Source organism: Pithys albifrons, chromosome 6 (genome assembly GCF_047495875.1).
Source record: "Pithys albifrons albifrons isolate INPA30051 chromosome 6, PitAlb_v1, whole genome shotgun sequence".
In the NCBI taxonomy this organism is placed as follows: Eukaryota; Metazoa; Chordata; class Aves; order Passeriformes; family Thamnophilidae; genus Pithys; species Pithys albifrons.
This window is the reverse complement of record NC_092463.1, coordinates 18,362,547-18,387,762: the sequence shown is the minus strand read 5'-3', so window position 1 is coordinate 18,387,762 and position 25,216 is coordinate 18,362,547. Positions and strand designations below refer to the sequence as shown.

Genomic DNA, 25,216 nt, shown 5'->3' with positions numbered 1-25,216 from the left:
GAGGCTGCAACCCCTGGTAAGTCCATGCTGGAGCAGCCTCCTGGCAGGACCCTTGGCCCTGCGGAGAGAGGAGCCTACACTGGAGCAGGTTTACAGGTAGAACTTGTGACCCCATGGGGGACCCATGCTGGAGCAGCCTGTTCCTGAAGGACTACATCCCATGGAACTGCCCTGAATATGATTCTTATCTGTTTAGCTTTCATACAATTACACTGCAGGGGGACTGCCAAAGACATAAGGACTCTGTATGTTGTATTCTAGGATTTTAGTAGGTTAGAGAAATGGAATGTGGCCACTCACCAAGATTATTTTAAGGAAATACTAGACTGGTTAAAAGGTTCAAATTTGGGGATTTTGATAGTCAATATAAATGAGAGTCCCCATATTAGAAAGCCACTTTGAAGATTATTTCATTGTCTAGAAACCATAAAAACATTGTTTTCTTGTCAAGCCAATACCCTTAGATGAACCAGTGCGTGGAGTAGTCAATGATATGAGACTAATTTACTACTCACTCATCTGAATGCTCCCAGGTTGACAGAGTACTTAGAAACCTTCATCCACCACCACGGCTTCATTGTGTTTTGTTTTGATTCACTATCTCCAAATGGAAATAATTAAAAACACTGTTATAATCAAACATTCTAAGCATCCTTAGACATTTAATTTACTTTGTAGTCTTGAGGTAGATATCAAAGCTTAAAATAGGTGTTCACAAAGCAATAAATACATGTAGCAATTTGAGTTTTTTTAGGATAACAACATTGGAATCAATAAAATTTAGACGCTGTTGGTCTCCTCTGTTTTGCTGTGCATATAAATGGCGTCTTTAACAGATGTGGTGACATGTGCACAGAAGAAAACTGCCTTTTAAAATCAGCAATTATAAAACATTCTGGCATTATTTGTCTCCAGTAAACCAAGTAACACGAGTCTGGCATTTTAATCTAACAACCTTGGAAATGCTGCACTGACCTCAAAATGCATCTCCACAAACTGAAAGTGCCATTTCACATTATGTTCCATAAAAAAGTAGCAGTCCAGACATGCTGGGTAGCTACCTAACATGGTAACAGCAAGCATTTAAAAACAGATAAGCTCATAAACATGGAAGAACTTCAAGTTAATATTTTCAATAAATCTGAGGGGTTTAAACAATGTTCACAATCTCTCTGAAGAGCACATCCTGCTCATTGTGCTAAGTCTGACCATAAAATACATAAAGTACAAAAGGGACAGAAACTATTACACTATTTCCTTTCCAGCCTTCTTATCTGTGGATGGCATGGGCCCGAAAAAAGACTTAATTGAGATCACTGTTTCCCTGTTGTTGTGGGTTGACCCTGGCTAAATGCCAGGTGTCCACCAAAGCCACACTGTCACTCGCATCTCAGCTGGGCAGGGCAGAGAAAATATAACAAAAGGCTCATGGGTTGAGATAAGGGCAGGGAGAGATCACTCATCAATTACAGTCTCCCAGGCAAAACAACTCAACTTGGGGAAATTATTAACAATCACAATGTAGTAGGACAATGAGAAATAAAAACTAAATCTTAAGACACCTTCTTCCCACCTCTTCTTTCTTCCTGGGCTCAACTTCACTTCCAGTTTTCTCTACGTCCTCCCCTCCAGCAGTACAAGGGAATGGGGAAAGGCATTTGTGGTCAGTTCGTCACACTTTGTTACTGCTTCTCCTTCCTCCTTAGGGAGAGGAGTCCTTACCCTGGTCCAGCATGTGGTCTTTCCCATGGGAAACTGTCCTCCGTGAACTTCTCCAGTGTGAGACCTTCCCAGGGCATACTATTCTTCACAAACTACCCCAGAGTGGGTCATTTTTCACAGGATGCAGTTCTTCAGGAAAAGGCTGCTCCAGCATGGGTTCCCCATGGGGTGACAAGTTCTGCCAGCAAACCTGCTCCAGAGTGGGCTTCTCTCTCCATGGGGCTACAAGTACTGCTGGGAGCTTGCTCCAGCATGGGCTTATCACAAGGTCACAGCCTGCATGAAGCATCCACCTTCTCTGGCATGGGGTTCCGCAGTGGCTGCAGGTGGATCTCTGCTTCCTTGTGGACCTCCACGGGCTACAGGGGTACAGCTGCTTCACCATGGTCTTCACCTCAGGCTGCAGGAACCGTGCTCTGGCACATGGAGCACCTGCTCTCTCTCCTTCTCCACTGATCTTGGCACCTGCATAGTTATTTCAAATATTTTTACTCCTCCCTTGGGCTGCAGTTGCACAGGTTTCAAATATGTCATCCCAGATGTGCTACCACCATCAGTCTTGGCCAGTGGCTCTGTTGACAAATGGGAAGCTTCCAGCAGCTTCTCACAGAAGTCAGTCCTATGGGCTCTCACCCAAAACCTTGCTATGCAAACCCAATACACCTGTGCGCTGTTTATGGGACATCCAAACCCCAGCTGTCTGTAACTATTACTTCAGCTCAAGCCACTTATTCCCATATTTGAATGAACTAAAGTCCTGACACTGGAACTTTTGTTTCTCCATCTTTCCACCTGACATTGGTCTTGCTAGCCTGGGTATCCCTTTCATGCATCATGGATAAACTGATAGTTTTGGTGAGATAAAAGCAATAAAATCAGTCATCTCTTAAAATGCCAATGATGTGATTTTAGCAACTTTGTTCATGTTCATCCACCAAAGATTTTCACACCGCAAATGCAGTTATTTCTCCAAACAAACTAGGAGTAATTGAATTTCAACTTTCTAAATCTCCAAATACCTTGAGTTTATAATTTCTCTGCAAAAACTCATGAAGGACCTAACAGGGTCTGCAAAACTGAAAACAGTGTTGCTCATAGCAATTTGTACTTTTTCGATGAGGGCTCCATGGCTCCAAAGGACATTTAACCCGAATAAGGATTAATAGCCTGTATTATATTGTCCAGGCATTTATTCCAACTCGAAACGGCTCTTGCTAATAGGACATCAAGTAACAGGGCACAGTTTAAAACAATGGGGTCATTTGAAGTCTACCGATCCCAATTTTACAGACCAAACTCTGCTTTCAGTCACAGTGTACGAGCTCCCAAGAAGCGCTGGCGTGAGCGGTTCGGCCAGGCCCATGCCCGGTGGCCGCGGGGAGCGCGCAGGGTCGGGCCAGGCCGGGCCGGGCGGTGCCGCCCAGAGCCGCGCCCTGGGGCCGCTCCGCCCCGGCGGCCGAGGCGGGGCCCGGCGGCTCCGCGGCAGCAGCGGCCCCACTCCGCCCCGGGCCCCGGGAGGCGCCGGCAGCGCGGCCCGAACGCCCGCGGCACTCCCGCCAGCGAAATGGGGCTGGAGCCGCTCTTCCAGGCCTGGAGCTACTTCAGGCGGAGGAAGTTCCGGGAGTGCGCGGACCTCTGTTCGCAGCTGCTGGAGAGGCCGCCCGGCGAGCAGGTAGCGGGGCCGGGCCGGGGCGGGAGGCGGCGGCAGCGGCCCGTCCGTGCCACCTCAGCACCGGGACCCCTCCGAGCTCGCTGCGGCCGCCGGAGGGGCGGGCTCGGCCCCCGTGGGCGGGCGGCAGCGCTGGGCTGGGCCGAGGAGCAGCAGGCGGAGAGGAAGGCCGCGCAGCGCCGGCTCTCCGAGCTCCCCACCCCCCTGCCCTGCCGGGGCGGAGCCGCCGCTCCGCCTCCTCCCCGGCACGCGCCGGGGAGTCCTCCTGGCCCAGCCCCGCTACTGAATGCGCGGCGTGCTCGGGGAGCGCGGCAGTGCCCCTACCGCGGGCAGGACTCCCACTAGGGGACTGTAACTCACTCAGGACTTTGCGGAGTTAAAGGAAGAACCGCCAAGACCAAAAGTCTGCTTAGGGATATTCCTGTTGAATTTGTGCTGATGTTCAGGTATCATCTCTGTTGTATAGACTAATCGCATCAGGTTGATGAACACGCATTTTAGCTCAGCTTGCGTACCTTGGAGCAGAAGGTGTTTGCACTCCTCTCTCTGCTCTTTCTCCAGCTCCAGTGTCTGGACTTGTGTTGTTCAATACCTACATATTTTCTCACCCTTCTGTAGAAGGAATGATTGGAGAAAGTTGGTTTTGGATTAATGTGTATGTGCATGTAAATATTTTTAATGCCATATTTTAGAAACAGTAATTGAATAGACTTTTCATCATAAATACTTCACAGTAAATTTGTAAGTCTCTCAAAGCATTCTATGGATAGATATTTTAAGAATCCTGGAGGCAGTTCTTTTCATCACAAAGGACAAGTCTTTAAAGAAAACTGCGTGGTCACACAGTTGTGTAAATATAACACACAGCAATTATTTAAATTGATTTAGGATGGATATTTTAAAAATTCTTTTTTTATGTTTTACATTGTAAGGCACCAACTGGTGCCGTAAGCAGAAAAAGTTTTAGCCGAGAAGGTATTCCAAGAACAGTGTTCCTGAATGCTAAATGGGATTGAGTATTAGTTCTGTGCAAGTGCTGTATTATTTATGTGTATATACATTATTTGGTCTTTATGTATGTAATCGTTGCATATGAGCGTACAACACTTGATTCATGATAGCAACTCTTGAAGTAGCACAATTGTAGACAACAGTAAATAAAGCTTGTGAAGACCATCGTGCTTCTGTTGCACTTAATTTATAAATTTTTGGTTACTAAAACATTTTTCAGTCTATGATCTCAACGTGAAAATAAAAAGACAGCTGCATGTCTACTGTGTGCTGCAGCTCAGGTATAAAATTGTATTGTTACACCTGGCAACTCCAAACTTTTGCTGGCCTGTTTCCAGTAGCTCTGGTAAGGAATAGAAGATGTACAAGGCTGGGAGAAATATTTAGGAGGAAATTAACAGAACAGCAATGAGAGGATGAAGTTGGATAAGGCCCTGAGCAACCTGGTCTAGTGGGAGGTATCCTTGCCCGTGGCAGAGGAAGTTGGAACTAGATGATCCTTAAGGTCCATTCCAACCCCTTAACATTCTGTGATTCTGTGATATAAACCCAAATTGGTCTTCCTTCTTCCAAATATTGATCAAGCATGCTGAAACATTGAAGTGTATAAATTAAATTGGTTTCTTAGATAAGGTACACATTACACTCTCCTTTGAGAACCAGCAGCTTACATACCAGCAGTATGACAGTTTTTCCAAATTCTATATAAATTTAAGACAAGCAATTGATCACTTAATCTTTGAAATGCTTACACCAGCCTATAAGCTTTGTCTTCTATAAGAAAGAGAGATGGAAAACATTTAAGGTAATTTCCTTTCCTGTGAACCTTGTCTATGCCAGCTCAAATCATAAGCTCTTACAAGTCTTACATGAAGTCTCTGAATTCTCTGAAGATCAAGTTTCATCAGTGTTTTGAATAAACTTCCAGGTCACAGTTGCCTGCAAAAGACTGGACTTTATAATTTTGGTATGTTCATTTCCTATTCACAGTGTTATGTGAAAAAGGGTATTCTACAGCAGCAGCACATTTCAAACCTACTGGAAAGTTCACATGGGAGAGAAATGTCTTTGGTTTCTGTAGTGGCAAACTTGAAGTATGGCTAGTTTGGGTCTTGTCCCATATAATCTTCTTGAGGAATCCTTGAGGAGTCCTCATTTTAACCAGGAATGAATGACTTCTGTAAGTATGTCAAAATATCTCTACTGGAGATTAGGAAATATCTGTCTGTCTCTACAGCTTTTAAAAGTGCATGAAATGATGTTTCAGTCTTTGTCCAAAAAGATTTCATACACCAGTGTGCAAGTAAATCATGTCCAAAGTTTGCAGACACCAGGAAGTGGATTTTATTCTATATAAGTACTTTATATAAGGATCAACAGTTTAGAGACTTCTTTTAAAAAAGTAATTGGAGAGGTGGTTATAATGGCAACTCAGCATGCTTCTTCAGAAGGATTGTGGAGTATACTGCATTTATGGTGTATAGTGTAATGGCTACACAGCTTTCTTCCATCATTCCTGTGTGTTAGTCCAGACAAAAAGCACAACTCCTGACAGGAGAAGATGTAGCATTATTTATAGCACCTATTTATTTTGGCACAACAGGTTGGAGAAACCAGAATATCCAGTAAGTAATTTTCAAGAGTGAGGCTTGAAACAAGCTCAAACCAGATCAACATACAAAATGTTTTACCTGAAATCTCTTCAACAAAACATTTTCTAATTATCTGCTGAGAAAATATCTTTAACATTCATGGCAGACTTAATATGGAAGGGAGTTTCTCTTCATCAGTCAACTATGTTCATTATCTGTAGATTTTACTCTTTTTATCGTAATCAACACAAAATCTTAATACTTGCTGGTTATCTGTCCACGTGAGCCTGTATTTTATTATTCTTCATCTCATTTTTGAAGCTTTGCAGGTCTTTTCCTCACCGATGTTGTTACACTCTCAGCTCATTACTTTCTAGCATTTGCTGCTTTCAGGTACTGTCTTGTTTAACCTGCTAAACTTTGGGTCTGGAGTAAAGGAATATACCTCAAAAATGTGTTTTGTATGTCACTGCAATCTTACAAACTATTTTGAACTTAATACAACAAAATGGAAAAGCAAATCGTGTTTATCTTGTAGCATTTATACTTTGCATTTAATAGAACCATTATGTTTATAAAACCTTTTAAAGATATTGAGGTCCAAGGCTGAATACTGAGATAATTAGAACTCCATTAAGTGACATACATTACTTAATTCTCTTGCTTGCCTAGTCTAATCCTATTTTGCATCATTCTGAATTTATTCCAATGGTAGCATTTCAGCTTCTCTGCTGTAGTTGTGAATATCAGAAGAGTGATCTACGATTATTTTTTGTTCATGTTAATGATGAATCCAGGACCATTCTCAGGCAGATTGATTTTGATTTCCTGATGTCTCTGTTACTTTTGAAGTGGCATATTAATTAAATCAGTAGTTCCTAATTATTTTGGTTAAACTTTATTTCTGTCATCTTCAGCCACCTACCAGAAAATAGTGCTGTCTTCCATCTGTGTGAATTACATTGGTAGTATTTTAGTATAACTATAACCTGATGATATGTCGGAAATTAAGTATGTATCATTTTTGGTACCTAACCCAATATGTGTGGTTTGTTGTTCTTAAGGAACACACAGTAATTCTTACAGATTGAATGGTCAAACTCTTAATGGTAGCACTTCTTCAAATCAAACTGTCATGTTGGGCAGCAGGAAAGCAGACAGACAAATGACAACACTTAGGAAAAGTTTGGATTAAGCAAGCTGCTGTGCAGCACGAGGGAATACTCAGGGGCTGTAATCACCATGCCATCTGTTCTTATCCTCTTGTCCCACATTCTGCTAAGCATGTGCCTCCCTGCCTCTGCAGCCAGGGAAAGAAGGGTCTTATAAGAACTCAGTCCCTGTTCAGGGATTCACTTCTTTGAACAGTGTGTGTTAGGATATGACATAAACCAAACCACAGGAGATGGTGCCCTTTAAATACATGCCCAGGGGCGGTTGAGTTAAACCGTGACTGTTTCATGCTTAGGTAAGCAGCCTTCTCCTTCTAAGATGTGTAGTGTAACAATGGATAACTAAGGGAAGAGACTAACAGGGCATAATTGAAGAACATTTCCATGCCTGAAAGAGGTGGCCTTTCTTGTCTGAAAACCTTTACCTTTTTCGCAGTTCCCAGCTGGTCTGCTAAACGATAGCATCCCTCCTGCTCCATTGTATCCACAATACTGTCCCAGAGCTATGGGCTGCTGAAACCAGCTTTTTACAAGATGGCATTTTTGCCAGTCACACTTATAAATGTAGTAAATTTTCTAGACCAGTATATCTTGATATATATCTTAATTTACCACTCTCTGTACATATAACTTAGTATTCAGAATATGTTTTTATCACAAGTATAATGATTCTTAAGAAGTTCTCCTTTAAGAACATTGTAAAAGATGAAGTTCTCAAAAATAAGTTGACTGATGATCCAGTCAGTAGTCACATGTACATACATTTAGAAACTGTCTTTATTGGTGGAGAACTCTCTTTGACTCCTGTCCCCAGATGCAGTAAAGCCCTAGGAGGTTTTTAAGGTGTTGTGTTGACCTTGTAGCTAATTGGCAGGAATCAAGAATTTTCTTGCATAGCAGGATTAAATGCTATGCCATTGTAAACTTGAATTCCTAAAGAACACAACAATGAAATCAAAACATTTTGAAATCAATCAAGTTTGCCTAAAGAATTCTTAATGAATAACATTTTTATAGAAGAATAATTAGTAGCTACTGAGTTACATTTTTTGAAAGATTGAATTTTTTTCTATAAAATATCCTCTGCATTTTATTTCATAATTAGGAATATAGGTGTTATTGGTGGAATTTGCTTTTATGCTGACTATCTTATCTTAGGATAAATAAAAGCTTTATTTTCTATCATTACTATTTGGGCATACAAACACATGAAGTACTAATGTTCAGTTTAGTTATTTCCTATTGTAAGCAAACAGGCATTGTATTCTATGTTTATAGTAATAACATGACCTAGGGAAAATACAATCCAGGACTGTTTCTGTTGATCATCCTGATTAGTCACCTAATCTGATTACTCTTTGGGTTCCATATGTCAGATTCGAGGCAATAACCAGGACCCATGTATGAGGCCTGCTCTAGTTTAACAATAGAAAAAAATGCCTAATGTAATTAACAGGCATACAGTGGGTGTCCTTCTTGATTAATGGTCTACTATGAGGATTTGCTTTTGTTCATTTGTCCTTCTCCCATGGTGAACTTTCAGCTTCTATTTCTTGCATACTGGTCTTTGTAAGGTCATAATAGAATTATCACAGTTATGTTTATGGGCATTGAATTTGGAAAAAGCATCTTCAATGGAAATCAGTTATTGGTTCAAGAGACTGTAGTTAAGTTTATGTATGAAAATTAGTGATTCTTACAGTGAAGTCATTGTTCTGGGTAAAGGGGTTTTTTTTCTGTGTTTCTGCTCTTAATCATTTGAAGAGCATTTTCAGAATATACTAATTTTCATATTCTGCAGGTATTAAATTGTACTCACCTGAAATTAATTGTAGAATGAAGCCTTACATTATAAGGTATGAAATCTTTTCATTCCCTCTTCTAGGCCGTAAGTGGCAGAAAATGTAATTCAAAATATTTTTGGTCTTCAAATAAACTGACTCTATATATTAATACCAATTTTAGAGTGTCCTCAGTTGATTTCGAGATCTGGATTAAATCCTTCCTTCATAGCTTTTGCAATCTTTTTAATTTCAAAGGAGCTTTCTATGTGTAAATGAAGAGTAAGTTTGAGCTTTTGTTTTAAGATACAAGCTTACAGGGCAACGCTATTTGTTAATCCTCTCAAAGAACTCTTTATTTGAAACCTAATTCCAGTGGATTAGTTGCATGAGTAGCAACTTCTGGATCCACCCATGTTAAAATATATTATATTTTAGTGTAATTTTTGTTGTTCTATGCTTTTGTTTAATGTGAGGGTCTTTTTAACTACTTGAGGGTTATTAAAAAATCTAAAGTTACTTCTTGTCAAAATCTGAAACGATGAGTTAGGAAGTAAGAAGAGTGCATACTCTCATCTGGCATTATGAGAGTATGAGAGAGCAATGCTTTTAGTTACTGTTATTGATCAGCTCTGCTTTTCTTCCAAAATGATGAGGGATGTAATTTCTGAATTTTTGAGTAATGCAAATGGTCCTACAAGCAAATCTCTTTTGTTTTTAAATTGTTTTTCAAACTAATCAACATAGCCTAAAGTAAGATACACATCTGTATCATCCAGGTTTTTTTGAGTTAGTGTTGACATAATATTCCATCCTTGTCCTCATTAGTTGCTGTAGCACATATGGTATGGAAGATCCCCTACTGCTCTTACACCCTTTTCAGATGTGCTGTAACACTCAGATGCAATGAGGTGAATAAAGTGCAAGCTGAATATCTCAAGGTCCTTTTCTTTATTACTTAGGAAGCTAAATGGTTTGTTTTTTTGGAAGACAAATGCTATGAACAAAAGAACTTGGAGTTCATATAATCATACATCTGATACGCAAAGGCAGTTTCAGTGCCCTGATCAAGCCCAGGTACATCACTCTCAGCTGAGAGTCCCTCTGGTAACATTTAGTTCCCCAGCATAGTTCATGTCTAAGCTGTGTTGTGCATTCTAACGCCAGTGAACAAGTTGGTGACTCCAAATGCAATCCTTAAAAGGCCACAGAAATTCCAGTACACTCCAGAAGATGTCCTTCACCAGTCTTCCAGGTCCCTGCTGTCATAGAATTTACTGAGTAAATTTATTGGAATTGAAAGAAGTAGAGCGTGTCTCATGCTACAGACGAAAAGAGCAAGCTTGACCTTGCCATTCTCCTGATGAAACTGGAGCCAGAAATGTGTTCTGGCTGCAAAGGGCACCAGCAGCACGTGGGGCACTGCTTGAGCTTGGAGGAGACACCACCGTGGTCTAATAGCAGCCTTCTAATACATACGAGGAGGTTATCAAGGAAATAGAGCCAGGGGCCCGCTGCAGTGGTGCAGAGATGGAACAGCGGCTTTGGCTTGATACAAGGAATAACATTTCTCCATAAAGACAGTGAGCAGTGGAGCAGGTTGCCCACAGGCATTGTGCAGCCTCCATCCTTGGAAGCTTTCAAGACCCAACTGGACAAGGCTGTGAGCAACCTCAACTGACCTCATAGCTGACCTTTCTTTGAGCAGGGCTTTGGACTAGAGACCTGCAGAAGTCCCTTCATAGTCTGAATTACTCTAAGATTGTATATTCAGTCTAATATAGCTGGTTTAACTCTTGAGTGATTTACGCAAGGCCAGATGTGCAAGAAATTTCCCCCTGCCTCCAGGAGCAGAAATGATCTTGACACTACAAAAAACTAATAGTGGTTTAGAGAAAGTAATATCTGTCTCCCATGTTTCTTGTCTAAAGCTAGGTAATACAGTAGGAAAAACTCCTCCCCAGTCCCTGGAAGAGGGCAGCAGAAGCCCTGAACATGATAATTACACAATAGTTGATGATAAACTTTTATTTCTTTCTCTTACTATTTACTCAGTTTTAGCACAGGTTTTCAAGCAGAAGCAAGTTTTTGCCTTTTCGCTTGTAATAAACTTAATCTGATATCTTTCCTTTTATTTATTGGGTGGTGCAATAGGCCATTAATTTGACATTTATTCCACTTGCAGCTTTACTATCCAGAATACAATGAATGCATAATTTTAATCATAAAATGCAAGAAAAGTGCTGATTGTTTTTATTGGTGTACTTGAGTGATACCAGTGTGATCACCAGCAGCAACTAACAAAAATGCACAAAGAAGGATTTTATTAAGTAGCTGTTCTAAAGCCCATGGCATAATAATCTGGTTAATTTTTAAGAGATCTAAGATTTGGCCAGAATGATCCAGCGGAAGCAAGAAAGCAAAGGTATCAGAGAGATCCACTTACTGCAGATCTGCTTTCATTGTGTAAAATGTTGATTAACTCCACAATATGCTTAAGTTGAGATAATGTAATAAAATGGAAATTCAGAAATATGTATCAGAGAGAAAATGTGTTTCCAAAATGAGATGGTCACAGAGTATAAATCCATTTTTGTTGTTGTTTTTATTGTTTGGCATTGCCATTCCTCAATTTCTATTTGCTCTCTTTTCAGGGGCTTGATTCTGAATACACCGCGTTTCAGGTAAAGTTCTTTCCATAAATACAATTATTAGATACAATCATTGGGAAGAATTTCTGATACACTGAAAAATACTTGTTTTGTTGCTAAGTCCTCAATGGCATAAATTTGTTTTTCATCATTGGTAAGGCATTACATTTGATAAGGGGTAGATTGTTGGTATTTTGAATAGGCAGCTTTTATATTTGATAGAAGCTTATTTCTCTCATGTATTTCCTATAGCTTTAATCAGCAGTTCAGTGCCTTCTAAAAGCAAAATTGAGTCTACCTTGAACTAAATGACCTTCAGATGAGATGAGGAAAAAGCAGAACAATGTTTGTGCTCTTAGGGCTCACTTTCATGTTTCATTTAACACATGTAATGGTGGGCTGTTTCCTGTCCCCTTGCCGCTCCTACAGCTCATTCTCACTCCCTACCTTGTGTACAGTCCTTGTAGCTGCATGATAATGATTTCCATAAGTGATGGAAGACTGAGAGTAATTGATTAATTTTTTCTCTGTCCACATTAGCAAGAACAGTGTTTTGCAGGTGGTGGCATCTTTTGGCTCCAGCCCACAGTCAGAAGAGATTAAATGCAATATTTACATATTTTACAAGTCTCCAGTTACATTCCAAGGGAGTCATGCCAGTTGTTTGCGTATAGAATGGTTTCAGTGAAATACTGCCAGATACCTTCTTGACTTTAATAATTGCCCTTCACAATGTAGTTGTTGTGTCCTTGGGGTTTTCATTGTTTTCGGAATAAAATTTATTACAATTAATGGAGAATAAATCTCTTAGAAAAGTGTGTTACCATATTCAGAAAAAAACGTTTAAATTTAGATTTTAAGTTTATATTTTTAGTTTGGTTTTTGGACTTTCGAGGAACAAGAGAAAGATTCTCAATTACGTGACAAACTTCTCAGGAACTAAGTGAAGAACTCTTTGTCACATTTCTTTCTGGAACTTAGACTTCTTAAATACTGTATCACATTTCTGTAGTTATGATACTTAAAATAATGCTTCCCTCTTTATTTACTATTAGTTATTGTAAAGTTCTGTCTGATTATGAGTTAAGCAAGCCATATCTGTTGTTATGTGGTGAGTGTGTGGGTTTTCTGAAATGATCTGTCCCTTTCTTCTTCCTACTGTTTAAGTGGCTGTTTCCTAAAAAAAGCACCAGACAAGCTGCTTATAACAAAAAAAAATGTCAGTCCCACAGGGAGAGACCAAATACCCTAATTTACAGACTGATGTATAATTAAGGAATAATAAGTGATATTTGAAATTTTTCTTGGGTTTGAAGCCTTGGACTAGGATCTTAAGACTGGAAGAGCTGCCTAAGGAATCTATTTTTATGACAGATACTTGTCCAATAATGACAAAGAGACACGTTGCTTTTAAAAACACATTATCACATGTTAGCTGGTGGAAAAATCACAATTATCCACTTATGCCTGTATAAAGAACTGGCTCCAGTTTTAGCAGTTACTGTAGAGAAGTTGCTACTTTCAATTCCCAGTAAAAGGCAATTACCTCTACTCGGTAATTAGCCGGTGTTTGCCTATACAAGAGCTCTAATTTGAGCATATTTCCAGTAGAGACATGCTTATGTTTCCTGCAGACATACATGTCTTTGAAAAGAGCAGAATACCATCAAGGTGTTAAAAATTCAACAAACTATAGTAATGAAAAACAGTTGAAGGTATTGAACATCTAATTGCAAATTGGAATGCAAATTAAAGCCTGTCATCCTACTGCATAAGAAGAAACTAAAAGATAATAAAGCAAATCTGGATTAAGTCTGTCTGGCCTAGAGTCAGATCATCCTGCTGAGTTCCTTTCTCTTCATACTTGTACAGAAGTTTCTAATTGTGGTTGAACTGGCTGACTAAAGCCCTCTTACTTCTGCTTGGAAGAAAGTACTTTTTAGAAGAATAGTTAAATATTTCAGTGTTTCTAGATATGCTTTCTTTTTGATTGAAACTTACAAAGTTGTGTAGAAGCATGAGGGAAATGTAGAGGAAGGGATGGTCTGAGACATGATGAATGGGAAGTGTCTCACTAAATGATTACTTAAATTATTAAATAAGATTGAAGTTCAGATTTTCTCATACCTCTTACTTAAAGAACAAATGTTTCCATGTATTTGAATTTTATTTCTATTAAGGTAGCATCAGTCTGTTTCTATTTTGAGATGTCTCCTTAGCCAGTATTAAACATGCTTTTACACCAGACCGCTGTACTTTGCCAGAAAGGAAAGAAATCTAATTGTTTTGGCAGAGATACTTACTCTGGAAAATTTGTGATGATCAGTTCAATATCTCATGGAAGATCAGGAATGGGTCTTGTGAATCCCTTTATCATGCCAGCTGTATGAGTATATTACAATCATATCAAGTTATCAGTGGTTGGATCTACACATATTTTGTTGGTACTTGTCTATGGCTACCACTGATTTTTCATGTTTTCTTTTTTCTCCTCATTGATTTGTTGTCTTTACAATCTACACAAAGCTTGTCACATAGGCTAGTGTAATGCTTGCCTTTCCATGCTGCTAACATTATTCTCCAAGATATTTAATGTAGTAATTTGTCAGTCCAGACACTAAAAGGTGTCCCAATAGGCATCTCAGATTCTGAGATTAATCTATATGTTTACAGATTTTTTTACAACTGATGCTTTGAACAAAGGACTTGGTACCCTTTTCACCGCCATCAGACAGATGGATATACTTACCTGTTTAAGTCAATGTCTCGTTTAGGCCTATTCAAATTGTGAAGTGAATAATAATTTAAAAATGATAAAATTTCTGGTTAGATTGTTTACTTGGTGTCTTGAAGATATTTTGCTTTTTACTTTATCCTTATTCAGGCTGCCTGGAGCCTGAAAACACGAGCTTTGACAGAAATGGTGTATGTGGATGAAATTGATATGGATCAAGAAGGAATTGCAGAGATGATCCTAGATGAAAATGCCATTGCTCAAGTTGCACGTAAGAATGACTTTCACTCAAATACATTGAATAAACAAGACCTCTTTTGGCCAGGATTGTCATTTGGTATAAAATAGTACATACTGAGGTGACCTGATACGGCTTATAACTGTTGGTAGAAAAAGAGTTTCAGGCTGTTTTGTGGTTGCTTGGCAATGTTGAGATCCACCATGTTCATGGTATAGTGCTTAGACCCATCAGATGGGAGTTCAGACAAATAGTGTTTTATCAGCTTTTCCTCTACATCTCTGTACTCACTTGCTCTTTTTCATCAGCACATTGATTTGTTTTGCTCTGTTGTGGCTTCTTGGGGCGCTGTGGGAAACCAGAGAAAAAAATGCGCCTTTGGTGTACTGTGTATCTTATTCATATGCCTGTACTGTAGACAACAATCAGACATAACCTTTTGCTATCATGTCCTCCAAACATTATCTGAACTGATTTTTTTTCTTCTGCTTTTCTCTCCTTCTTTCCTCTCTTCACAGAGCAGTTCTTCAGCTCTGTCATTCTTTCTTCTATGCAAGTCTTTCAACTTCATCAGTTCTCTTCTACGTGGGTAATAATTAGTAGCCTTCCACTACTTTTTTGGCATTATTTGTATTTTTCTCTGTTTCTTTAGTACAGTCCACATGGAAATTTTTATGCAACTTATAGATGTGGCTCTCAACTACCTACAGTGTCAAGGAATTCAAGGGAAGAATTGTACATAGGCTAGAACTAATATTTGAAGCAGAAAAAGCTTTTCTTGTCTGTATAGACGTAGGCAATTGCCTACCTATCTGATTACATTTTTTAAAATTTTCTTTACATGATTGGTCACATATAAACAGTCAAGCAGTAAAGAAGTTGTTTTCATACATTATGATCAGCTAATTACACATGTCTTTCTTAAAACAGCATAATAATATAATTCAGAATTTTATTTCGTTTCATGTCCCCTGTGGTACGATCATCTGCTAAGAAAAATAATTTGATGAGTATTAGTTAGAAATAATACAAATACATTCTTACTATATTTAAATTGAAAAAAGATTACTTTCTAGATAGTGTGTACAGATTTCAAAAACACAGAAAGTCATTATGATAGTGTAGCCTGCACTCCTGAATTGTTGATAAGACTTTGCTCTTCGTACTTCAAATCCACTAGATGTGCCTGAGCTTAGTGTGTAATTTTTCAGAAAGTATAAAAACTTTTCAAAGATAGAGAAACCTCTGCAGTCTTTGTTAAAGCATTAAATTTGCTAGCTTTTATCACTGTGCGCCATATCATTAATGGGAATTATCAACTATAGTTCCATCTGTTGCTTCTTTTTGAATATTTTATGCCTGATATGAAGTTTATTTTTAAAAAAAATGTTTTTTCAGCTAAATCCATCACTAAGTCATCCAGTGATCTTTTCTTTCATAAGCTAAACAATCTTCTCATTCTGACCTGTATCTTTTTAATTTTGTGTTGTGTCTTAAAACTCTTTGCTTAACCCTTTCCAGTTATCCACTTGTCTTTTGTAGTCACCAAACCAGACAACAGTCCACTGACACATAGAAAATACATTTTTCTTCTACAGCTTGATTTTACTTTCTTCTTATATCTGAGGTTATCTTCTAATACTGCAGTTTCATATAAAATGTAAACACAGATATCATTAAGCAGAGTGCAAGGAGGATGGAGCCAATGCTGCTCAGTGGCGGGACCAGAGACAATGGTCACAGACTGAAACACAGGAGGTTCCCTCTGAACATCAGGAAACACTCTATTTTATGTCAGGGTGACTGAGCACTGGCAGAGACTTCCCAGGGAAGCTGTGGAGTCTCTGTCCTTGGAGCTATTCAGAAACCATCTAGATTTTAAAGTCATTCCTCTTTTATATTATTGCAATAGTTTAAAAACCAATGCAGAAATTGGAAGACTAGTACATTTGTCTGTTAGTCTGAAAAGCTGAAAGCCATTTTTCCATTTCTCAGAAGAGTGTCCTAGTTATCATGTTAGAAACTCTGCTGGATGGACTGTCAACCCTTTCTGTTGTGGAGTAAAAAATTCAAGATTCACAGGACTGTAAAAGGCAAGTAAGAAACAGACATCCTAAATGTGGCCAACTAGAAGAGAGAGAATACTGGGCTTTGTTCTTTATTTTAGCATCAGTTGCTAAAATTTGGTTTTACCAAGGAGATCATGGTTAATACCTTTTTTGTATTATTTAAACCTTAAACATAGCTGTAGTCAGGTGGCTACTGTAATATTGGAGTCAGAGGCGCTTGGTATCAGCATGGATTAGAAAAACTAGAAGGTATTTAGATTTAGAAATTGTTGATTTGGACAAGTCTACTAAACTTGCTTAAACATTGGACTTGTAGCATCTCAGAGGTCATTACAGCTTGAAAGCAGGAGAGGGAGGACTGAAAAAGAGTAGACTTGGGGTTTATCTTGGAAAAAAAAAAGAAGGAAGGAAACCATCTACCTATCAGTTTAACTTCAGTTTTTGGAAACATTGCAATGAAAGCAATTCATAAGTATATAGAAGATAAGTAGTTGAGTAACAGTGACTTGTCAAGAACTGTCTGTGCAAACTTAAATCTCATTTTTTTCTGTACACAGTAACAAGTAGTGAACACACCAGGAGGTATAGATGTCCTATGTTGCTTCTTAGCAAGTATTTAAAAGCACCTTGTAGACATTCACTTAGCAGGTTAGAAAAACTGACTAATCAAATGTCAGTGAAGGTGGTGGAAAATCTTCATGCAGAAACTAGTAATTCTTAATTATCCACTGTCAAAACAGAAATAAGTGAAGAGGGGGACCCTTAATCTGTTCAGCTGGGCTGAAGCCAGTTCAGTATTTTCACTGATGACCTTTGAACATGGATGAGTTTGAACTGTACTGTGCCGTAAATTGTGAGTGAGGGTCCTACTTAGGTTTAATGACATGAGATATTCTCCATCTGCTCTGTAGGCTGATGATTTTGGGTTATTTACTAAAGTCTGAGTGTTATTTTAGTCCCAGATAGAAAATGCACCATTTCAAATTAGCATGGTCTCACTGTTCCAGTAACCTTTCTTACTTCAGGGCTATCTGTTGTTCCTAAGATATTCTTGAGCATTGTTGTCGGTTATTCCCAGAAGGCAGCTCCACACAGCCCCTTGTTCACTCTTCCCAGGTGGGATAAAGAAGAGAATGGGAAGAGTAAAAGAGAGAAAACCATGTTCATTGTGGCAGGTTTCTTGCTAACAATTTATCAGCAGTACAGTGTAATATTTTGGTTTTGTCTTCTTTGTTTAGTGCTATGTCCTCTCAGTTTGAACAAAGAAATTTCCAGTCTAGAAGTGATTGTAAAACAGTAATTTTTGAAGTCCTCTGAACAAGCGAGTAGTATCTCAATGCGGAATGAGAAATGCTGTTATTTTATAGGACCAGGAACTTCTTTGAAACTCCCTGGAACTAGCCAAGGTGGAGGCCCCAGCCCAGCTGTTAGGTATGTGATAGTTTATTTTTTTTAAATGCGACTACTTAGAAATGAGCAAATCTTAAATTTAACTTCTGAAAATTAATTGCTTCAGGTATAACTGTTTAAATTCTCTATCAATAAATACCACCTAACATAAGGATATTATGCTTAACATCTTCAGGCCAGTAACTCAATCAGGAAGACCTATTACAGGATTTGTGAGACCCAGCACGCAAAGTGGCCGGCCAAGCACTGTGGAACAGGCAATCAGGACTCCTCGGACATCTCTCACAGCCCGCCCCATCACCAGTGCCTCAGGGGGATATGTCAGGCTGGGCACGGTCAGTTGTTTGACTCTTCTCAAAACGATGCATTTCTTGGTCATAGTATCTGGCACAGAGATTTGTAGTTTACTTAAAAGCTGCATCTAAACTCAAGTTTGAAGGAGGAGAGCATTTTTAGTCTGTACTGCACAGTAGAGCAGTGCATCTTAAAATGTTTTGTTTGGGGTTTTATGGTGTTGTTGTATACTACTAATATTTTGAAAATTTTCAGAAAAAGTGTGAGGGATCTTCCCACTTAAAAAACTTCTTTTTCCCCTTCAGGCTTCAATGCTAACAAATCCAGATGGCCCTTTCATAAATCTGTCTCGATTGAATTTAGCAAAATATGCTCAAAAACCCAAACTGGCGAAGGTATGTAACTCTTTGGTTAATGTGGTGATATATTTTTCCTATTTTCTGATGTCGTTCTCATGCAACTGTTCATGGGATTGGGAATAAAAACAATAATGAACTATTTTGTAGAGGTGAAGTTCAGAAAAATAATATGTTATTTATCTTTTGCTAGCTTTTACCAGATTTGAAATTGAAAGTATGTCTAAAGAGGTTATGTTGAAAGTATAATGTAGGGAAAACATTTGGACAAAGTAAAGTATTCCACTGGTAAAAACTTTTGAAATGCACGTATAGGAATGATGAAGGACAACTGGGAAAAAAAAAAAAAGCCAGGACCAGAAAAACCTGTAGAACCCTCCTTGTCTGGAAATGGCAATTTTGGCCTAAAAAATTCAGAAGGTTTGGATTTTTTTGCTTTGCTTTCATGGCATGAGTTAACACTTTTTCTATAAAAAGATTCCATTGTTTTGTTCAGAATGCTTCTTCATGTTCAATTACTCTCATCTGACTGATGGTCATTGACTATTAGACAATAGAACAGGTTTACCCAAGTTATCTGCCCAATTTGTTCCAGCTCTGAGTTGGAAGGGAGCTGTAAGTTGTGTGATGATTTATCCTGTAGCCTTCCAGTTGAATCTTTCCCCAACACAACCAGTTACCTGTATGGATGAACATGTTTCAAAAAACAACTGTTGGACTGTGGCAAACAACTCATTTTGCACCAAGTATGAAACAACTATCAGACACCCTCTAGGGAGCTGTGTTTGGTTGTCAACCTAAAGTTGAAAGAACCAGTACGTATTCAATTTATTTTGAGAAACCTGGTGGTGAATGCTGTTAGAGGACTAACAATGCCTAATAATCTGGTAGTGGAAATTAGGTCTCCCAGTCTAAATCTTTGATTAATAGTTCTTCATGAACAAGAAGCAATTTTCTCTTTTTTTAAAGCCTGATCTAGACTGATGACATTGCATTTGAGTATAGTTTTTAAACGAAATAAATTCTGTGTGATTGCACTGTATTCTCCACCCAATCCTTGCATCATTGTCCCTTGGCCTCCTAAACAAACTAGACAGAACAGTAGGTATCAAATGTGGTAATCAAAGGTATATCACTTGCCATGGTATATCCCTGGTGAGGTAGTCAAAGACTTCCAGATTGTCATCTGAGGGCACTTACAAGTCAGTTCTTTATCAGTTACTGAAAAAACTTGCATGGCTTTTGTCCAGTTATGTCCTTGCCAGCAATCAGCCAGCAGACACATTATAATAAATGCATTACAGTCTGCAAAATATGGAGGAATGTAAGAAACCTGGGAAGGATTAAGAAACACAAGACATATTCATGAGAAACAAAACTTAGTTCTTCTGCCTAAAGACAGCTAGCTTTTGTGTTTGGTGACTACATGCTATTTAAGTAGATGTGTTCTTTCAGAGCAAATACTCTCAACAACAGCTCTCGGGAATGAGAAATGTAGATATTTTTAACAATTTTGGTTTTTAATCAGCATTTTCTGGGGCAGCTCTGCCTTCCTTCCATTTCGTATGAAAAGAAGCTTAAGCCAAAAAATGTAAAGCAGCAGTCATAGAAACATCCATAAGCAGCAAGTGAGCTTGTCAGTATAATGAAGCTAATGCATTATGGTGTTAATATTTCGCACAGAATGTAAGATCTAAGTTTAAATTTGGAGCTACGTGGATTTATAACTTTTTTTTAAAGAAACAGCATGAAGGCTAAAGCCAAAGCAGAAGGTGAGACTTCAGACTGCACTGTGTTAAGAATAATTGTATAATGTTTTAAAACTTTTTGAGCTGTCACCTCTCCCACATGCAAAAGATGATAAATCTTTCAGCTATTAAATTCACATCATTAGCCAGTGCATTCATGTTTGTGTATGAATACCTCCTACATTCTTCTTCCTTATGTGTTTGTAAAGTATCCTCACTGTATTTTCTTTCAAGTTAGATATTATATCTTCTCATTGCATGATGAGTTTTCTGATGTTTTGAAGTATACAGGAATGTGGCTTCTCTGTGACTAGCATTAGCCATGTTAAAGACTATCACTGGAAATGCCATAGCAAACATGAAAGGTATCACCTGTCACCAGAGAGATCCTCTGGTAAATCTCAGTCAGCAACTGGTTTGTGGTATGAAACTGAAAGTTTGTTCTTTTTTAGCTTGTGGATTTCTAATAGAATTATTAAGATAACTCTAGATATTTTTGTCCAAGTGAACGTTCAGTCACTTAAATCCTTCTGAAGGTCAGAATCTATACATAACAACAGTAAATTCCTTGTGACAGCCATGCAAGAAAACATCTTTTTTTGTCACTTTAGATTCACACTTTTACTGAATGCTTGTGTGTTACTGAACTAGAGGAGAAAATGTTCCACTACTACTTTATTGTCTATTCTATTCTTACCCATCTATTCTAATCTCCCTGTAAATGTGTTTCTTTTAATAATTCTTTAATGTCTTTTGATCATCTGTTCAGAGTCTTTGACCAAAACTAGAAGAAAAGTAGGTTATGGTTTATTTTCCTCACCAGACATCACAATTCATTAGTAATTCTCTAGTTTCCTTAAGGTAATTATTTTAAGAATTTTGTCTAAGAAAAGCTGGCAGAAGGGTCATGGAAGCCTTTAGGAGACTGAAGTCTCATTCTTTATTTCTTTCCTCCTGAGGCAATATTTATTCTAGTTTTTTAGAATGAATTGTACAAATTTAGAAAAATGTTCTGTTCTTTTGAAGCAATGAAGACCTGGGATTTGGATGCATAAAAAGTTCAAGGTTCATCTCAATGGAGTCTTGTGTTACTAGCACCTATAATACATTTCTGGGAATAGAGGCTTCCAGTCCCCCTTCAGTTAGTTGGTATCTTTCAATATCCTTTTATTCACTGAAAATGCCACCCACATTACCTGTTACATACTCATCTATATTCCAGTGCAGGACAGCTACAAGGCAGTGTGATGTGTGATGTGCTGAACTTTATACAGGAGTAAACAAAGATTCAGTTATGTTGCTGTGTAGTTGTTGTCAGCTTGTAAGCAGTTATCCACAGCACAACTGGTGCATGTGACTTCTTTAAACTTTGGTATTGTGATGGTGTGTTCGAGTTTCAGTAGCACAAATAATTAAAGAAAAGAATTTTGACAGATCCCAAAATTGTGTAGGGCTTAGAATTTTTTTCCCCTAAGGTAAGGTTTGCTCAGCTTCCATTCTTAATAAACCTGTGTTTAATTTAAGTAGGTTTAGGGGTAAAAAGCTTTTTTTAGATCCCTTGTTGATTTTAAAGTTAAGAAGTCATGGAAATGTTATCATATTTTTCAAATCTGTATTCACTTTCAAATTATAGCTGCCTTTCTTGTTTTAAGGTGACATTAAGGACCAAAGATGAGGCAATTCCACCAATCTCTTTCAACGAATTAAGAGTTAGATGTTTTCCTGTGATGACAATATAGCACATTTGTAGGTTTTGTCTATTCAAGTCTTGAATAAATGTAAATGTCAGCAGTTGTGATGTGTGAATGTGATTGCTTTCACAAATAATTAATTTCTGCCTAACATAATTAAGATTCTGTATTCCTCTGAAATAATATTATCAAATTTTTTCTTCAAATATGACAATGTTCTAAATATTCTTCTGGCAGGCATTGTTCGAATATATTTTTCACCATGAAAATGACATAAAAAATGTGAGTAACTCATATGTTCCATTTTCAGTATGATTCAGTTATTTTTGTCAATATTTTGCTAAACTATGGGTCTAGGTAGTACATCACACACATCCAGGTGGTAAGTACAGAAGTGAAGCATTAGAAGTTGTTTAAGAGGGAGAAGTCCTTCCTTACAGGGGTGATAATCAGGGATAACTTACCAACTATGGATTGCTCTCTTTTTTGAGAAGCAAAACATGCTCGAAACAGGGTCCCTCATCTATCAATATGGTAAGGTGTCTGCATCTAATGATTTCATGTTAACAGAATTTACTGGAGCCTGAGCAGTAGCTGAAACTGCATGTGAGGTAGCTGGACTGCCTAGAAAGTTCAGAGTCCTGAGGGTTGAGAGTAAGCAATAAGTTATGAAAGACTGTTCATTAACAGAAGAAGGGGAAAATACCTGACAAAACAGTGATTGAAATGAACATCATTTAACATTTTAAACTCCTGAGATGATTGTTTATGCATTTGGATGAATAGAAAGGAAATGTATTTGATGAAACCACATAAAAATAAAATACCAGTAGAACTTTGGATACTTTTTCTAGAAACAGTTCTATAGTGCTAAAGTGTTTGGTGGTCTTGAGAGAAAGATTATATTGTCCATACAATTGTCTGTATTACTTATTTTTCAGAAGTTTTTCTAATTTCAATTTCCGTCTTACCCTATCCAAAATTTTTCTTCTGTGGTTCTTATGTTACAGCACCAAATGGTTAAGATCAAGTTTGGGTACATATTGTTTAAACTTTCAGAAAAAGATAAAGGTTGCAGAAGTTTTTTTCAGTCCATCCATGGAAATAAATAATTTATTCAGTTACTAAAGTGTCAAAACATTTCATTGCTGTGTTAGATGTATGCATCAAAATTTCTGCTTGAAGTTGTTTGAAATAAGTTTGTGTCAATAATGTATAGTTGACTAAACAGTTACTGAATTTTCTGCAATACTACCAGCTGGTGTGTGATTAGACCTGGAGTTAAACTCTCCAGTTAATCAATAACACACACCAAAAATATTTTGCTGTTGTTGGCATAGATCATTATCATTTCCAAATGTGCTATGTGAACTTTTTTAATCTAGTATCAAATGATTATTGTTGTGCACTGTCAGCTTACTGTATAGTATTCTTTTAAGAGGATTGAATTGCAATGCACTCAGTCCAAAATACCATTGAAACAGTAAGTGCAAGCATCTGAAATGTCAGAGAGAAGTAGCAATTAACAATTACTTATTCTCATACTGAATATGAAGAAAGTGCCTGGGTTTTATGGCACTGGTAATTAAAAGATTCTGTTGTTTGTTACTGAAACACACCTGAGTTAGTTGAATAAATATCTGCAAGCACCACGGAGATCCACGTTTGGTTAATGACAACATCTTGTAGGGAAAAAATTGTCTCACACTTCACAGAATGAGATGCCTTTATAATGTAATGTATATCTCTGAAGAGATTTTTTTAACTGTTCTGTTTGCTTTTTGTAATTTGCTTTCATTGACTACCTTTTCAATGACTACACACTTGACTACACCCTCTTCAGTGTAATTCTGTTCTCCAAACTGTCCTTCCTTGCTTTTGAACCTCATCTGCGTTAATTTTTCTTAAACAAAAAAGGAACACTTCTGCTTTAATGTGGCTGCATCACTGTTTATTCACATCTCCTACCAATGGCATTTCAGAAATTCAATTTCCTGCAACTTCCTAAAAAGAATGTGATCACTTGAGATTCAGCAGAGTAACAGCACATATATTAACTATTTAAAAGTAGATCTGACTCTTGCTTGCTTACCTATTGCAACTTTCACTGACATCTTTGTATTTCCTGCTACTGTGTGATGGTGCATGTTCTTAAAAAAACCAAAATCCAACACTTTTCTGCATGAGCTGAGATGAAAGAGCTTGAAAGGCTTGGAAGCCTGGGAAATTGGCTTCAGTTTAAAAAGCCTTTCTTGGGACTTTCTGCATGGATAGCACAGCAGTTCCTGCAGTTTTGCAAATAAAACACAAAGTGGTGGTGATAATATCCTTCCTTTGTCACTGTGCTGATCTGGAACAGTCTGTACTGTTCTCATTTATTATTAACACATTATTTAAGAAACAAAGGCAGTTTTATTATTTATCTTCTGTTTCATATTCAGCCAGTATATAGAAAGAAAAAAAGGCTTAGTAATTTCAGTTGAGAAATGCCATTAATCATTGTGCATTCAGCAGGATAAATAGTGCTAGGAAATCGGTTTAAATTAAAAGTAAATACATCTGTAATCTATCAATTATCAGAAACATGGGGATGCAAGTAGAAGAGAGAAGTACTGAGCTTGTTCAGCACTTGAAAATGTATTTAAAATTCTTTCATCTTATTTAATGAAAAATTAAACAGTTCTCTGAAGAAAATACTGTTATCCTATCCATTATTGTTCTTGACTTATTTGCTTTTGAACACATATACTTAATGACTGACTTTCTGCACTCCTTGAGCTATTTCTCAAAGCCATTTTATGGGCCAAATGCTCTGAGAACAGGACAATTTGAAAGACTTGTCCAGAAAGAGTTCAGCTGCTACTTTTTTCAGTAGCCTGTGACGTCCTATTTTGCCATTATTCATAGGTGGGTAATTATGACAAGACACTTTATCCTGAGGAAGAGCAATGAGTGTGCAGGATATAGTTGTGGCCAGAAGTCATGAGCTCTCATATTTCCTTAGTTCTTCTTCATTGTAATTTATACTGTCTGGTAGAAATCAATTTGAAAGATTTAGAAAAAATAGAAATCTAGAAA

The 25,216-nt window shown here is 37.9% G+C and overlaps 1 protein-coding gene across 2 annotated transcripts in view; it reads left to right on the top strand.

The window, feature by feature from the left end:
- The first annotated feature begins 3,168 nt into the window (after positions 1–3,168).
- TTC8 (tetratricopeptide repeat domain 8) overlaps positions 3,169–25,216 on the top strand; it is a 39,572-nt gene continuing 17,524 nt past the window's right edge. Inside the window, exons 1-7 of one of the 2 annotated variants that reach the window (XM_071557698.1) lie at positions 3,169–3,394; positions 11,602–11,631; positions 14,483–14,603; positions 18,007–18,070; positions 18,225–18,384; positions 18,649–18,738; positions 22,376–22,420. In XM_071557698.1, the coding sequence (XP_071413799.1) occupies positions 3,287–3,394; positions 11,602–11,631; positions 14,483–14,603; positions 18,007–18,070; positions 18,225–18,384; positions 18,649–18,738; positions 22,376–22,420 (618 nt within the window). In that variant the 5' untranslated portion in view covers positions 3,169–3,286. The remainder of the gene's footprint in view (positions 3,395–11,601; positions 11,632–14,482; positions 14,604–18,006; positions 18,071–18,224; positions 18,385–18,648; positions 18,739–22,375; positions 22,421–25,216) is intronic. The other variant, XM_071557696.1, reaches the window with a different exon arrangement.